The following is a 16,520-nucleotide window of genomic DNA, read 5'->3' as shown; positions in this document are numbered from 1 at the left end:
CTAGATGAGCCATTGGCTTGATCCAGCAGGCTCTTCCATCATCAGTGGCGTAGCATGGGTTGCCAGCCCGGGGCAAGGAAAGTATGTCATCCCCTAACTGGCGACTCCATGCGGCACTGCTGCCAGACAGAGCAGCAGCAGGACATGCGTTTGTGCCTCCTTGGGCTGGGAGTGCCGTGAGTTTCCCCATCAGTGTGGCTGAGGGATGCCAGGGCCTGCCCTCTCCCAGCTCCTGCTCAGCGTGCTGCTCAGGTGAGGCCAGGGGTGGAGCTAGGGGGTGTAGGGGGTGGTCCGCCCCAGGTTCCACTATGTGGGGGGTGACAGTCGGCGCCCCAACCAGCGACTCCCAAGGCGAGCCCCTCCCGCCTCCCGGTAAAAAGGCCGCTCGGCACGGCACGGTGCACTGTGCCCAGTGGGCTATCTACCTGGAGCCTGGGCACTCCGTTTAGGCACCATTTAGAAGTCGCGGGGGCGCGATCTCCCTCTACCTAGCACGCATGTGTTGTTACGTAGCGATGCTGCGCCCTCCCCTCACTACGCCGCAGGGTGAGGCCAGATGGGGACTGCCTCCAGTAGGAGGCGGCAGCTGAAGAGGCGTGCCCCTAACTTTTTTTGAACCCGGGGCAATCGCTCCAGTAGCCCCCCCTCCCCCATGCTACACCTCTGTATTACGTTTTTATGACCTGAGAGGAACTTTACAATTCAAGTGAATGTCCAATAATAAAAATCACAAAAGCTGGTCGACGTCAGAAGACAATGCTGGAAAATGTTCCCTGGTCTGGGCAAGCAGGAGTCCATTGGCCTCAGCTCTGTGGCACAAAGGGTCACTTATTGCCCTTGTTCAGCCCCATCTCATTCTGGGTACTTCTCACCGCTCTTTGGGAACTGCCAGAAGGCCCTCAGAGCTGGACCTCCATGTCTAGGCTGGACGATGGGGTGGAGATGCTCCTTCAGTTACAATCTGTCCAGAATCTTCCCAACATGCAGCTTCATAGGAGAGAGAGAGATTAGCAGTTTTTAGCTAAAGATTTGGAAGTAAAAGGAGGTTGTAGAAGAGTGCTAGTTAAGTTAATTATGTATTAAGATTTAGTTAAGTGTTATTATTGTATTGAATTTTAAGATTTAACTAGAATAGAATTGCATATTGAGATAAGAGATTTATAGTATTGATATGTTATTAGGAGTATTAATAAGTTTAGATAATTATTTAAAAAGATTGGAATCAAGATTGGGAAAGTACTAAGGAAGTAATATAAAGAAACATAGTTGGGAAGGAAAGGAGGAAGTCAATAAAGATTGTGATATAAGATTGAACTGATATTCTTTTTTATTGTAATGTTGGTGTTGTGGTATGTTGTGTTTATTTTGAGTCTTCTTTTTTCTGTTGTGTTTTTATAAAATCAATAAATATATATATAAAGAGAGAGAGAGAGACAGACAGACAGACAGACAGACAGACAGAGTCAGAGAGAGAAACCAAACTTTTTCTCTATCTGCTTTCTCTTCATTTTGCCCCCGAATCTACCAACATTCAGGCTCAAGGATGCCAGGCCAGAACGTGTCACCCCTCTGAGGCAGGCATGACTTCCTCTTGATTCCCCTCTTGCCTTTAGAAACCAAGTGTCTCTAAGTGACGCCCAGAGAATGCCAATCCACGTGAGGGACCTTCTCTCGCTCCCACCAACCCCCCGGGAGGCACACCCCTCTTTGGCACGGTCGGTTGGATCGCTCATGCTCCATCTATCCCTCGCTCTCCAAAACAAGCCGGACTTGTTTGCTGCCAGCCCTCGCCCGTGTGTATGGAGGGTTTGGTTTTGTTTTGTGTTTTTTTTTTAAAGTACAGCTGTCTAAAAACTGAATGACAAATGTGGGCGAGGCCCAGTGGGGAAGGATCACAAATAGGGCCAGGAGGCATCTTTCTGCTCAAGTCTCCTGGTGGCGTTTTTGTGTGCGAGACCCACAAGGAGGACGGACAACCTGTGGGAAGCATGATTTTCTCTGGGATACTCTTGGTGATGGGAATTGGCATCGCAGCTGCAAAAGGTAGGGATGCTCCTTGCATTATTCAATTTATGGGAACATTTGTTGTTGTTGTTTAGTCGTTTAGTCGTGTCCGACTCTTCGTTATCCCATGGACCAGAGCACGCCAGGCACTCCTGTCTTGCACTGCCTCCCGCAGTTTGGTCAAACTCATGTTCGTAGCTTCGAGAACACTGTCCAACCATCTTGTCCTCTGTCGTCCCCTTCTCCCTGTGCCCTCCATCTTTCCCAACATCAGGGTCTTTTCCAAGGATTCTTCTCTTCTTATGAGGTGGCCAAAGTATTACCAGTAATTTATTTGTAAAATGTATTTTTGAGAGAGAGAGAGAGAGAGATCACTAACAATTCAACATCAGGAAGAACTCTCTAAGCATAAGGAAGAACTTTCTGACCGTAAGAGCTGTTCAACAGTGGAACAGAGAATACTGGGCTCTCCTTCCTTGGAGGTTTTTTAAGCAGAGGTTGGGTGGCCATCTGGCATGGAAGCTTTAGCTGAGATTCCTGCATCGCAGGAGGTGGGACTGGATGACCCTCAGAGTCCCTTCCAACTCTACAATTCCTCGATTCTGGGATTCGCTCCAGGGCGAGCGACAACAACTTAAGAATACAATACGAAAAGAAACAAATGGATGTCAAGAGAATAGCTTGAGTCCTAATATATGTGTATCTGTGGCGTCAAAGGCTGTGGTCTGGAGGTGGGTATTTAAGATACAATGGGAGATACATAATGCAGGTGTTCGACACACCTCTGTGGGAAAGGAGTTTTGCAGTTTAGGGTTTGCTACAGAGAATGCCTCCTCCCACCCATGCACTGCAGCTCCTGAATTTACAAAGACATTTATTTGTTGGTTTTATTTGTAAAATTGCATACACCTCTTAATGTTAAAAGGTTGCATCCGACGAGTCTGTGCCCACTAATGTTGTGACTGTACCTTAAGTTCTGCAGAATAGAAATTATACAGAATATATTAGGTTGTAGATAAAGTTATTTGTAATAGCATAATAAGGCTAAACACATCTGTATTCCAATGTATGGAAATGTAATTGAGTATTTTTTTTTATTTTTATTCTCATTCACTTTTTTCTTCATCACTTTTTTTTATAAACGATTTTTTTCTATTATGAACAAACATAAATAGAAGTTCTACACAAAGTAGACTTTTTGAAATTTACGAGCCATGGTTTATTAATTTCAGTGGGTGTGCTCTTGTGTAGGACTAATGTTAGAAATACCCCCAAAAATTTTTTTTGAAAAAATCTCTAAGCAGTTTACATAAAATATAATATTATATATTGTTAATATTAAATTTTTATTTATAAAAATAATGGAGGGGGAGTCGATATAAATTAATAAAAGAATACATCAGCAGTGTTCAGACAAGACTTTTGAAAAACTAAATAAAAACAGTTTAAAACTATATAATTAACAAAGACTTTGTGGCCCAGCTGAAGTTAAGAAAAATGGAGCAAGATTTGGAATAGTTTATATACAGCAGGCATGTCCAACAGGTAGATCGTGATCTACCGGTAGATCACTGGACGTCTGTGGTAGATCGTTGGTAGATCATTGGCTCCCCTCAAAGAAGCTGAACAACTGTGGCTCCCCTAAAAAAAGCTCAACATTTTACCTCCTCCCTGAAAAAACTCAACAACATTGACCTGAACCCCCCCCCCCATGGACCTTCCTCGTTCCTAAAAAAAAGCTAAACAACTTTGACCTGAACCCAAAAAAAGGGGGTAGATCACTGCCAGTTTTTAACTCTGTGAGTAGATCACAGTCTCTTGGGAGTTGGCCACCACTGATATACAGTATATGCTTTGGTTGGTGCTGTTTTTATTGATACCTTTTATGATGGTTTAATGTTTAATCCCATTGGGATGTTTCGTGGGAAGCAACTGATAAACGAAACAAATAATAAAATGACAGCTACAACCTCTTGTTTATAGAGCCCTCCCGCCTCCCTCCCCAGATTTCCCCTTACCCAGTTGGCACACCCCAGGGACATGCCATCAGTTTGGAAAGGTGGCAAAGAATTTAGACCTCTTGAGAAAAGATTAAAATAGAAGAGGCAGGGTGGTGTGTCTTTGGGGGGTGAAAACTTTGGTGAGGGGGTGGCTAAGATTCCAGAGGAGGATTAACTTTTTGAATTAGAGAATAAGCCTCGGAAAGGTAGACGTTGGATTTCTCTAATTTATGCCCCCCCATAAAATGCAATACATTGTTTTAGTAACTTAAAGGGTAGAAAGGCAAAGAGGGCGGGGGCGGTCAATGAGGCCAGTAGACCAGGCATCTCTCTCCCCTCAACCCTGTTTTAGTGGAACAAGTCCTTAAACAAGCCACACACATTTTTACAGTCTTGGGTAAAGTGTGCTAAATATTCTTTCCTCCTTTACGGAAAGGGAATTTGCAGGGAGGGCAAACGGTAGGCGAGTCCCATCAGAAAATGTGGTGAGAATTGAGGAGTTGAATAAACATGCTTTCCATAGATAACAGTATTGCAGATTCATAGAAGTATAGAGTTAGAAGGGACCCCCAAGGATCTTCTAGTCCAACCCCTTGCAAAATGCAGGAGTCACAGCTAAAGACGGATGGACACCCAACCTCTGTAGAAAACTTCCCAGGACAGAGAGTCCACCACGTTCCGAGGGCGTCCGTTCCACCGTCGAACAGCTCTTGCCGCCAAAAAGTTCTTCCTAATGTTTAGTCAGAATCTCCTTCCTTGTAACTTGATTCCATATGTTCTGGTCCTGCCCTCTGGAGCAGCAGGAAAACAAGCCTGCTCCCTCTTCCACCAAACGGATTATCATCTGATTCTGCACGGACTTTTCCTGCATAGCTGTCCTGGGGCTGAAGAGATGGAGTACAGGGTCTCTGCCATCAGTCAGAAAAATAAAGACCTCTGAGAATATGCCTCCCGGGAAGAACGTAATGACAAGGGGGAGAATACTTACAAGGACATCCAAACTTCAGAAGCAGTGCAATCTGAAGGGCGTAGCACAAAAGGAAAAGCAGATTGGGAGGGAAGAGAAAAAGAACGCAACTCCAGAAGCAGTTCTTCTGAAGTTGCGTTCTTTTCCTCTTCCCTCCCAATCTGTTTTTTCCTTTTGTGCTACGCCCTTCAGATTGTGAGGCTGAGAACAAGCACCTTATTATCAACTGTTGCAAGCCGTTCTGGGAAACTTTCTGCTGAAGAGTGGGATTTAAAAAAAAAAAAAACTTTAATAAGCAAAATGCACAACTCACTTCCTTTTCTCGTTGCCTTTCTCTAGTGTCGGTAGGATATACGCCTCGCCTCACTTCCAAGGACCTGGCCGGGAAGATCACTTCCTCCACCTTCACTTTGGAACAACCCCGCTGCGTCTTCAACAAGTTTGTCAGTGCCACCGAAGAGATATGGCTGGTGGTCGCCCGCAGCAGCGGTACGTTGTGTGTGATTGGTTGCAATTATATCCCGCCTTTTTCTCCATGGAGCTCTTTTTTATTTTATTTTTTTTGTAAATCAATTTTTTTTGGCTTTTTCACAATTAATTTCCACAGTTAACTACAAAAGTCAAATCCCCCCCAATCCCCATTCACAAACACCTTTCAAAACCTTATCTTTGAGGTTCTTTACACCTCATGACTTCCCTTCATTCCCTCTTCTGGTACCTTATACCAGTGTTTCTCAACCTTTTTTGGGCCACGACACACTTGTTCCATGAAAAAAATCACGAGGCACACCACCATTAAAAAAGTTTAAAAAATTAACTCTGTGCCTATATTGACTATATATAAAGTAATTCTCTTTATATATAGGCCATTTGTTAATGCCCTTTGTTGACTTTAAGCCTGGGTGGCTCTTTTTAATTTTTTTTTTCCTTGCCACACAGTACAAACATTCTCAGGCGTTAGGGGGGAAATGGGGGGAAGGAGACTCCGGCATTAGGCCCAAAGGCCTCAGGGCCACTTACAGCGCTGCTAAAAGGCAGAATGAAAAGCCCTCGGGTCGAGGGGAGCTTCGCAGGGCCCCCGACTCCGCGACCCAAGCGGGAACGAGGGTGCTACGCGGGGCTCACAGGAGACCCCTCCCCTCGAGAGGAAAGAGGCGTGTCCCGGGTGTTTCTCTCCCCCCGCCAGACCTCCCTCCCCTCAGAGGCACCACTTTTCGGGCGCAGCGAAGGCCCGTTCCTCCCTGCGCACCCCAACCGCCGCCGGAGGGCCATGGCCAACGCCGCCTCCGCTCCGCGCCCGCTCGGCCTGATCCTGGGCCGCCTCTCCTGCCCGCCTCGCTTACTGCATGGTCCCTTCCAACTCTGGCGGCGGTTGGGGTGCGCAGGGAGGAACGGGCCTGCTCTCCGCCTTCTCGCGCTCTAGCCTGGCTGGCCAAGGAGCGTTGTGCTGCGCTCGCCACTCGCGGGACTAGACTGGAAGCCCTTTCCGGTGGGCCAGTGTTCTGTAATGGCGGCCGCCAGGCACGTGACAAGGCAGCAAATCGCCCTTCTCGTCGCCGCACGCCGCGGCACACCAGCCCCCGTCTCGCGGCACATTACTGTGCCGCGGAACAGCGGTTGAGAAACGCTGCCTTTTACAGTGGTACTTTGGGTTACAAACACTTTGGGTTACAAACGCTTCAGGTTACAGACTCCGCTAACCTGGAAGTACTACCTCGGGTTGAGAACTTTACCTCAGGATGAGAACAGAAATCACACGGCGGCGGCGGCGCAGTGGCAGCGGGAGGCCCCATTAGCTGAAGTGGTACCTCAGGTTAAAAATGGACCTCCGGAACGAATTAAGTTCTTAACCAGAGGTACCACTGTATTAACAAAAATCGCCTGCATTTCTACACACATACCATACTTCATCAATTCTCCTCCTCCTCCTCCTCCCTCTTCCTCTCCGAATTTTTCCCAAATTTTGCTGATTGCAAATGTGCAGTCAAAGCCTGCCAATCCATTTAGTTACATTTGCACATATGCAATAATTATTTTCCATTCTTTTTCCTAACTTTGGCACATTTAAATTTCACTGGAAGGCAGCTATCAGTTAAATCAGATTTAAAATCCAGCTCACCTTCCTCACAATCTCCTATTAGTCTCAGAGGCTGTAATTTCTGCCTCATTTCAGCCACCAAGGCATTCCCAAATATTTCTTGCCTACCACCCATGCCATCCATAGTTACTTCTGGCTTTTCCTCCAGAAATTCCACCAGTTCCTTCATAATTTTTTCTCTTACGTCTTCCCTCCCACTTTGGTTCAAGAACCTGACGGAATCTTAAGAGATTTTCTTTTTGTTGCATCTCAAGCATTGCCAGATCATCCTCTATTGTCTCTTTATGCCAGGCATCCCCAAACTGCGGCCCTCCAGATGTTTTGGCCTACAACTCCCATGATCCCTAGCTACAGGACCAGTGGTCGGGGAAGATGGGAATTGTAGTCCAAACCATCTGGAGGGCCGAAGTTTGGGGATGCCTGCTTTATGCCATATAAAGAAGTTCGTTTCTTCCTGAGCTTGCACTTTTTTTGCCACATTGTTCTTGTAAGGGTCGCCCAGCAAGGCCTGGCAAATAATCCCTTTTTTCCTTATTGCCCCTTACAGCAGCAGAAAGCTGCGCCATCCCCAGATCCCCTGAGGAGCTGCCCTATCAATCGTTTGATAACAATTCCTGTTACATGACTTTGGGCACTGCCCCAGCAAACTACCCCTGCCCAGCGGAAGGAAGCAGCGAGCTCACTGTCTTGCGGGTGGGGAACGAAGTCGACTGCAAGACAGATCCCACCAGACCAGATTGCAACGGCCCCCTGCCTGAGCCAGGGCCCTACAAGTGAGTTACCTGTGTCAGGTGGTTTCCCCCCCCCCACCTGCCACTCAAAGTTCTGATAGTGTCTCTGTTTTCTGAATTAAACCAGTACTGAATTAAAGTACTGTATTGTCTACATCTGGGTAAAGGGTTTGCTTGTTTGTTTTCCCTTTGGTGCAACCCTCCTCAACAGGAAGCCTTGCCAGGTGTGGTTGGATGATGGGAGTTGGAGTCCAATGACATCTAGCGCAGTGGGTCCCAAACTCCCCACCAACAACACTACCACACCGGGCCACTTGAAAATGGCTGAGGGTCTTGGAAGACAACTTAATGGTCCTATTTTTCTCCCAGTAAATAATTGTTGACATCCAATGGCATTTGATGGCTGACATGTAATGGACAGGTGGAAGGGGAGGAGATTTGATTCAGTACACTGTTAGAAAGTTGGTGCCAGTTTCAATCTATTTTGGCCTGTTGCTATTTCAGCTTTTCAGAAGTCCTACAATATCGCTTTTGATTTTCCTAAATGATAATTTTGATTGTTTTATCTTTTTTGTGTAAACTGCCTTGAGGGTTGTTTGTTTTCTGCAATTCAGCGGTGTATAAATTCTGTGAAACAAAAAAAATGAAATTAGAGCCAAATATATCATATTTGTGCTTTCTGGGGGAAACACATGACACGTTCCAGCCTGTGGGGGCAGGGGGTTATCTGGGGAGAGTCCTGAGGACTGAGAGGAGGAGGTGTCAGAAACTGAAGAGGTAACAGAGTTTAGGGAGCAGGAAGAGGCTGTGGCAGAGAGTCCAGGGTGAAAGGCAGAGGAGGAGGCTGGAGAACAGGACAGCAAAGAGGCAGAGATGAGGCAGGCTGCTAAAGAAGCCAGGGGGTCTCCCCCTCCTGCTGTGAACAGCTCACCCCCCCCCCTGGTATCCCAGAACCAGAAGAGGCATGAAGAGGGCAGAGCAAAGACAGGCCCAGCAAGGAAGTCTCAGATTGCTTGGGGGAGGAGATGAGTCTTAGAGAGCTGTGGGAAGTAAGGGACTTTCAGTCCTTACAACTGCCTCATTGGGGCAAGACTTCCTGGATAGAATTGCTGTGATCACTAGGCCTGCGCTGTTTTGGTTTCTTGGAGGGAAAAAGGCTAATCTCACTGACACCGGGTGTTTTATTGCTGACCTACCCCTGGCCCTAGCTCCTGACGATCTCCAGGGAGGACTCAGGGGGTGCCCCTTAACTTTAAAATGTACCTTTAAACATTTTTCTTCAATTCACTATATACCATGTCCCAGTACTCTTTTACCCTTTTACAAGTCCATCACGTACCCTCAACCTCTTTACATCTCCAACACTTATAGATTCTAGCAAGTCTAAAGGTAAAGGTAAAGGGACCCCTGACCTTTAGGTCCAGTCGTGACCGACTCTGGGGTTGCGCGCTCATCTCGCATTATTGGCCGAGGAAGCCGGCGTATAGCTTCCAGGTCATGTGGCCAGCATGAAAAAGCCGCTTCTGGCAAACCAGAGCAGCACATGTTAAATACCATCTGTAAATCATTTTTAGGTGCCCCTTATCTCAAACCCTGGAGGGAGATGCTGCCAGCCAGTGTCAACAGTCCTGTGTCAGAAGGACCAATGGTCTCTTTCAGTCCCAGGCAGCTTCCTTCCTTCCTTTATTCATGTGGCTTGGAAGAGGTTGTCCCAAGTCCATCAAGTTCTTACCTTTCTCTTCTCAGGGTGAAGTTTCTGGCCTTTAATTCTGGAGGCCCCACAGCAGAGTCGAGATGGTCGGAGTCCATCACGCTGATCCAAGGTAACTGAACAGGGCCTGCTGGGTGCAATCCAAACACTGCCAAGCACATTGTAGACCCCTCGGTTTCAAAAGCACCACTGCAGATGCCATCAAATGCCTCCCTATCACTGTGTGCAGATACAGTGGTGCCTCGCTAGACGAACGCCCTGTAAGACGAATCTTTCGCTTAACGAAATGATTTTTTGAGCGGAGGTTGCCTCGCTAGACGAGTTCGTTTTACGAAAAATTCGTCTAGCGAGTCGTGGTTTCCCATAGGAATGCATTGAAATTCAATTAATGCATTCCTATGGGCAAAAAATAAAACAAAAAAAATTCAAAGCATTCCTATGGGATTCGCTAGACGAATTTTTCGTTATAAGAATTGACCCATGGATCGAATTAAATTCGTCTAGTGAGGCACCACTGTACATGTTTATCACTAGAGGACCGAAGGACTAGGGGTGCCTTTTATCAGCTTGGCCTGGTTTGCCAATTACAGCCGGTCTTGGGCAGGGATAGCCTGGCCACTGCAGTCCATGCGTTGGCAGCCTCAAGGCTGGACTACTGCAACGCGCTCTGTGTGGGGCTGCCCTTGGGACGGGTTCAAATGCTCCCGCTGACGGCCAGGTTGCTGATGGAGGCGGCTGGCATGCAACACCTTTGTTAAAACAGCTGCACTGGCTGCCCATCTACTACTGAGCCAGGTTCAAGGCCCTTGTCTCAATTTACAAAGGCCTGAACAAGTTAGGTCCAGGGTATTTCAGGGTACCTCAGGCTTGATCACTAAGATAATCTGCTAGTCACACGTGAAGTTGGCAAGGCTCATTTGACAACGAGAAACTGAGCCTTTAGTGTCATGGGCCCAGTCCTGTGGAACTCTCCGCCACTGGAGATTCAGCAGACACCTTCAGTGGCAACTTTTAAACGCCTGCTGAAAACTTTTCTATTCTGCCAGGCCTATGCACGCAATTACCATTTACTGGTGTCTGTTTTTAACTTTTTTGTTTTTAACCTTTTTATGCTTTTGATGTATGGTTATATGGCTTTATTGCTGTAAACCACTTTGTTATACTTTTGTGATGCAGTGGCAAACATTTTTTATTATTATAAATAAATATTCCCCCCACCCCTGGTTGCGATGCTCAGGAATCAGGGCTCACCAACCTTTCTAGACTCTATGCCATTCTTTCTAGACACTTTTCAATAGAACGGCCCATCTGACAATTACAGCTTTAAATGTATTCCCTTGTCCTTATCAGGGAAGGATCCCGAGACGATTGACACATCCCCCGGGCGACGGAGCGCTGGAATGATTGCCATCGCCACGATCCTCTCCATCCTCTGTGCCATCCTGCTGGCTGCCCTCATTGCTGCCTTGGTCTATAAATAGTACGTTTCTATTTAGAATTGCGGAGGGAATTGACTATGGCCTTGTCTGAAACCCGATGGTCGTGCCACCTTGGAGTTAAGGGCCTTTGCTTGCCGTCTGCAGCTTGGCTTGCTTATTTGAGCCTTCTGGAGCAAAGGGGTTGCCTCCGACGTTAGTCATGCCCAAAACATACGAATGGAGATGACTAACACAGGTCCATTCATTTCAATGGGTCGCCTCTGAGTAGGACTTAGTTGAATGGGCAAATGTTTATTCCTATATTTGATGCATTTTTAGCCAGCAGAGGAGGAGGAGGAGGCAATGTGGTGGGGAGACATCCACAAGGGTGGGTGGGTGGGTGGCAGTGAGCAGCAACGGCTGGATCTGCCTCCTGTATTTAAGTAATACAGGAGTTTCCACAGCTTAATTGTGAAACATATCTGTTTCTTTTCCATTTAACTGTGTCTACACCAGGCATCCCCAAACTTTGGCCCTCCAGATGTTTTGGACTACAATTCTCATCTTCCCTGACCACTGGTCCTGTTAGCTAGGGATCATGGGAGTTGTAGGCCAAAACATCTGGAGGGCCGCAGTTTGGGGATGCCTGGTCTACACCCAACCTTTTCCTCCAAGGAGCTCAAGGTGGTGTATATTGTTATCCTCATTTAATCCCCACAACAAGAACCCTCTGAGGCAGGTTAGGCTGAGGGACTGCTCCCCAAGATCCCCCAGTTAAAGCTTCGTGGCCAGGTGGGAGGGTTTGAATCCTGGTCTCTGTCAGGTCCCCATCCAGCTCTCTAACCACTACACCACCACTGCCTCTCCCACGTCAGTGAGGTTGAGGCCCGACCCGACCTTACGCAACCCTCACGGCCCGTATCGACCTCATTCTTCCTTCTGCCATTCCTTTCCCACAGTTCGGACGTCTGCGGCAGCGCCGAGATTGTCACCGTGAGGGATCCAGCGACAATCACCCGCTACACCACCCACCATATATATGACCAGCCTGGCCGAAACTTGTGAGCCCCTATGTTTCAGGACGATCTGTCGGCGGTATCCACCTTCCCTTTCCCCTCCTGCTGTGGCTGCCTCAATCCGTTAGAATCTCTCAAGGAGCTCAGCTGAGACATTTGACCTCTGAATGTACATTCCATTCCTGAGATCCTCTTGGAGGAGCTCAGAGGAGTTGGCGGGGCGGAGGGCAGAGGAAAAACTGAGCGATCATCTGTGAATTACACACTTTGGGATGTTTTCTTCACTGAAGATGGATATTGGCGGCACCTTCTGCCCAAGGGAGAATCCGGTGCAACGGTGGTTACGTCTTAAAACGTTGAAATAATTCCATATGTAAACAGCAGCAGATTTAGGCTGTTCCCAATGAACGAATAAGTCTGGGGGCAGCCTCATTTTAAAAGATTGGGGGGCAGGGGGCAGGGAGAGAGCTTTCGGGGTTGTTGTTTTTCCAATTAAGAATCCTAGATGTGTTGGTTGCAGGCAGAGTAATCACCAAAGACGTCTTTATTTGATGAATGGGATGGGGTTTGTTTGAACCTGAAAGGAATACCTCACAGGAGAAAAGGGACGCACACCTTGTTTTCAGGCATCGGTGGGAGCAACAGGCATCTTCTTAAAAAAGAGGCTTTTGAGTGCCTCTTAGAAGATGGTGCCTGTCGGCTGGGAAGTCTGGAGGTACTGTTATTAAAATATAATCTATATCGTTTTAACCTGCTGTTGCCTAGTTAATCGGGAGCAGGCACCATTCAAAGCTGCGGAATGGAGAAATCAAGGGTGTGGACTTCCAGGTACATCAAATCAATAAAACCCTGTGAAATTTTTTTGAAATCATCTTCTTTTGGCCTGAGTTCTTGCAATTTATTGCTTACTCCTGATCTAGTCCAACCCCCTTCAATGCAGGAATAGGCAGCTGTCCCGTACGGGGATTGAACCTGCAACCTTGGCGTTATCAGCACCACGCTCTAACCATCTGAGCTACCCAGGCCTTCACAGGGTCCAAGAGCGTCTGAAGGGCCACAGATTAGGTGCTCCTGGACGACACACTATAATCCTACACTTTGAAAACACCACACCATCAAATGGCCACCTTTCCCGCAATCAAACAAGCCCAACAGTCAAAATAATTGGCTCATCCCTTTGGGGATTCCTCTACTGCTTGGGCCAAGCAAGTGAATCCAAAAGAGAGGGGTCTTTTTTTGGCGTCACACTTATAATTCTCCTTCCCCCTCTACGATCATTGTGTTGCCGTCTTTTTTGCAGAACATGCTAAGATCATCCTATGTACGGAAGCAGAAAAGCAATGGGGGTGGGGGAGTATATATTTCAACCTAGGTAAAGGTAAAGGGACCCCTGACCATTAGGTCCAGTCATGACCGACTGTGGGGTTGCGCGCTCATCTCGCATTATTGGCTGACGGAGCCGGCGTATAGCTTCCAGGTCATGTGGCCAGCATGACAAAGCCGCTTCTGGCAAACCAGAGCAGCACATGGAAATGCCGTTTACCTTCCAGCTGTAACGGTTCCTATTTATCTACTTGCATTTTGACGTGCTTTCGAACTGCTAGGTTGGCAGGAGCTGGGACCGAGCAACGGGAGCTCACCCCGTCACAGGGATTCGAACCGCTGACCTTCTGATAAGCAAGCCCTAGGCTTAGTGGTTTAACCACAGCGCCACCTGGGTCCCTCTAATGGGTGGCAAATCCCCAGCCATGGAGCCTAATTTACCGGCCCTTCCTCAAAACATTTTTTTTCCTGATTCCCCAATTTGGCAGCAGCAAAAAGGAGAAAAAGCGGAGGGCTCAGTACTGACATAGGTGGAGACAATTTAGGAAGGTGGGAGGTGTTGCCACACCCACTTTGGGCCACACCCACCACTGGCATGCACCACCCCCACCCCCTGGGGCGGTTGGCCAAGACTGCATGTGGCCCTCAGGTCAAGGAAGGTTAGTTGCCTCTCCCATAACCAACCCATTAAGTATCGTTTAACTGAAAGCAAACCGTGATTTCTTCTTAAAAGACAACAGTGTGAGCATTCATTCATATGCGCAATAGAACTATTACCAATTCATTCTGCACATTTTCCGTTCTTTGATCTGTTCCACCCTATTTCTGTATCAAATGGGTTTTTTAAAAAGAAAGAAAGAAAAGCACAGGTGTTTTTGCACTTAAGTATATTTTAAAAGGCAAATTTTACATAGGAATGGCAACATATTTTGCACGTATATATCATATATCCATTCTGAAGGAAATCAGCCCTCAGTGCTCACTGGAAGGACAGATCCTGAAGCTGAGGCTCCAATACTTTGGCCACCTCGTGAGAAGAGAAGACTCCCTGGAAAAGACCCTGATGTTGGGAAAGATGGAGGGCACTAGGAGAAGGGGACGACAGAGGACGAGATGGTTGGGCAGTGTTCTCGAAGCTACGAACATGAGTTTGCCCAAACTGCGGGAGGCAGTGCAAGACAGGAGTGCCTGGCGTGCTCTGGTCCATAGGGTCACAAGGAGTCAGACATGACTAAACGACTAAACAACAACATATCAAGCATCTTGGATATTTGCACATTTTTTAGTCACATCAAAATTTGGAGAGATGCAATAACTGGCCAATAGCTGTGATCTGCAAAATTGGTTTGTTTCCCCATTCCAACGTGGCTCATACGAAAATCCTCGACCTTCCCTACTCTAAAGTGAGGAACTGCAGTATCAGCCCAGCACAAAGGAAGCCTCCTAAAAGGAGGGTGTACACAATCAAGAAATAAGCCAAGACCCTTTGGACTTCCTGGAGGACCGTGGCCACTAGCCCCTGGCTTTTCACCAGCCCAAACATGGCTGAGGCAATGCACTCTCCTAAATCACCATGGAAAATGGAGTCTCCAAGAGTCCTGGTGGATGAAAGAGGACAGGCTGGGGGTGTGGAAAGCCTTATCTTGATTCCCTTTCCATCTTAAATTTGCTGTTCTGTTGTGTTCTTCCTGTGAAAAGGCAGAAAGAAAGGTTTTGGGGTTTCTACATTATTATTTATTTACAATCTCAGAAGGCACGACACAAAAGGAAAATGGATGGGGAGGGAGGAGGAGATATGCAAGTGCCCAGTTACAGGCTCTTCTAATGAGCAACGGGTGGAACAATTCAAGGAGAGGAGATGCCAAAAGTTGCCCATTTCTCAACTGTGCTGATGGAGGGGTACTGCTTCTCAGTAGAGCTGGGGGTGGTCTTTGTCCCTTTTCTTCTGTTATCTTGACCCTCATGCTGAGGAAAGTCAATAAGCATTTGTGAGTCTTCTGTTGTTCACCTCATTCATGTCCCTAAAGAAAGGGCCATTTTGTACGTTTCCTTGTTTTAGTTATTCAGCATATTTATAGCATCTCCTCCGTCACAATGAATCCCAGAGCAGCGGGAGGGGGGGGGGTTGCATGCATGTTGCATAAAAACACATTGAAAGAAGATCAGACTGCAAAATAAATATAAACAATGAGAACTAAAGTGGGTCAATCACATCCTATCAATGAATTCACTAAGATTCTGCAGATTTATTTATTTTATTTCATAAAATTTAAATACTGCTTGATTGTAAGGAAAAAAATCCTCAGCACAGTTAGGCAAACAGGTCAAAGTCTTCAAAGCGGCCCTGAAATGAATACTCAGAAACATTACATGCTTCCCATTTTGGCATTCAAATTTTGAGAGGAATTTAGAATTCAGATTTTAACTCTGGGCACCCCAAAATTTGAACGCTTATTGGCTTCTGTTGTTTTGTTTTGAATATTTTTTGGGGGGGGCAGGCATCCCATATGAAATCTCATGAGCTGTAAGTAAAGCATTTCCAACTTATTAATCATTGTGTAGTCTGTTTGTTGCAAAAGAGTTAGAAGAAGTTGAGTGCTTTATGCAACTAAATGGGTTAAAAGGGCTGTTTGACTTTTGTGAGTTTAAACCAGGGTTTCCCAAACTTGGCTCTCCAGCTGCTTTTGGACTACAGTTCGCATAATCCCTGACTGCTGATCCTGCTAGCTAGGGATGATGGGAGTTGTAGTCTGAAATCAGCTGGAGACCCAAGTTCGGAAAACCCTGGTTTAAACTCTGCTCTTTGGATCTCTATCCTGCTGGAGTTTAGCCTCACATTTTGAACACAGCTGATTCTTTGGCTATTTACCTTCCCCCAAGGGATCCACATTCCCTTCCCCCCCCCAATATCTCTTTCCACTTACAGTGGAACCTCGGTTTATGAACACCTCGGTTTATGAATTTTCAGTTTACGAACACTGCAGACCCATCTGGAACGGATTGATTCACTTTCCATTACTTTCAATGGGAAAGTTCGCTTCAGTTTAGGAACGCTTCAGTTTATGAACAGACTTCTGGAACCAATTGTGTTCATAAACCGAGGTACCACTGTAGTTTTAATGCATCTAAGCATAACCCTCCAGCTCCCGGATTGAAAAATCCGGGATCAGCGGCGGCGCAGCACCGGAAGTCGCTTCTACACGGCAGCGGGGCAACGAAGGTCACTTCTACGCATGTCCAGACATGCGTAGA

General features: G+C 46.9%; 1 protein-coding gene across 1 annotated transcript; it reads left to right on the top strand.

Moving 5' to 3' along the window:
- Nucleotides 1-1,865: 1,865 nt before the first annotated feature.
- On the top strand, nucleotides 1,866-15,850 carry LOC118097249 (uroplakin-3b-like protein 1). The gene is made up of 6 exons (XM_035139982.2): nucleotides 1,866-2,043; nucleotides 5,311-5,460; nucleotides 7,617-7,842; nucleotides 9,547-9,623; nucleotides 10,862-10,991; nucleotides 11,889-15,850. Exons 1-6 carry the CDS (start codon nucleotides 1,866-1,868, stop codon nucleotides 11,992-11,994), a joined length of 867 nt encoding a protein of 288 aa, XP_034995873.2. The 3' UTR covers nucleotides 11,995-15,850.
- The last annotated feature ends 670 nt before the right edge of the window (nucleotides 15,851-16,520 follow it).

The sequence above is a fragment of the Zootoca vivipara genome, chromosome 15 (assembly GCF_963506605.1).
Source record: "Zootoca vivipara chromosome 15, rZooViv1.1, whole genome shotgun sequence".
NCBI classification, from domain to species: domain Eukaryota; kingdom Metazoa; phylum Chordata; class Lepidosauria; order Squamata; family Lacertidae; genus Zootoca; species Zootoca vivipara.
Note: the sequence above shows the minus strand (reverse complement) of the source record. Positions and strands in the feature narration are given on the sequence as shown.

Coding starts and splice junctions, on each gene's coding strand:
- LOC118097249 (XM_035139982.2), top strand. CDS start 1,866: ATGTGGGCGAGGCCCAGTGGGGAAGGATCACAAATAGGGCCAGGAGGC. Junction 7,843..9,546: donor CCTGAGCCAGGGCCCTACAA/GTGAGTTACCTG, acceptor TTCTCTTCTCAG/GGTGAAGTTTCTGGCCTTTA. Junction 10,992..11,888: donor GCTGCCTTGGTCTATAAATA/GTACGTTTCTAT, acceptor CCTTTCCCACAG/TTCGGACGTCTGCGGCAGCG.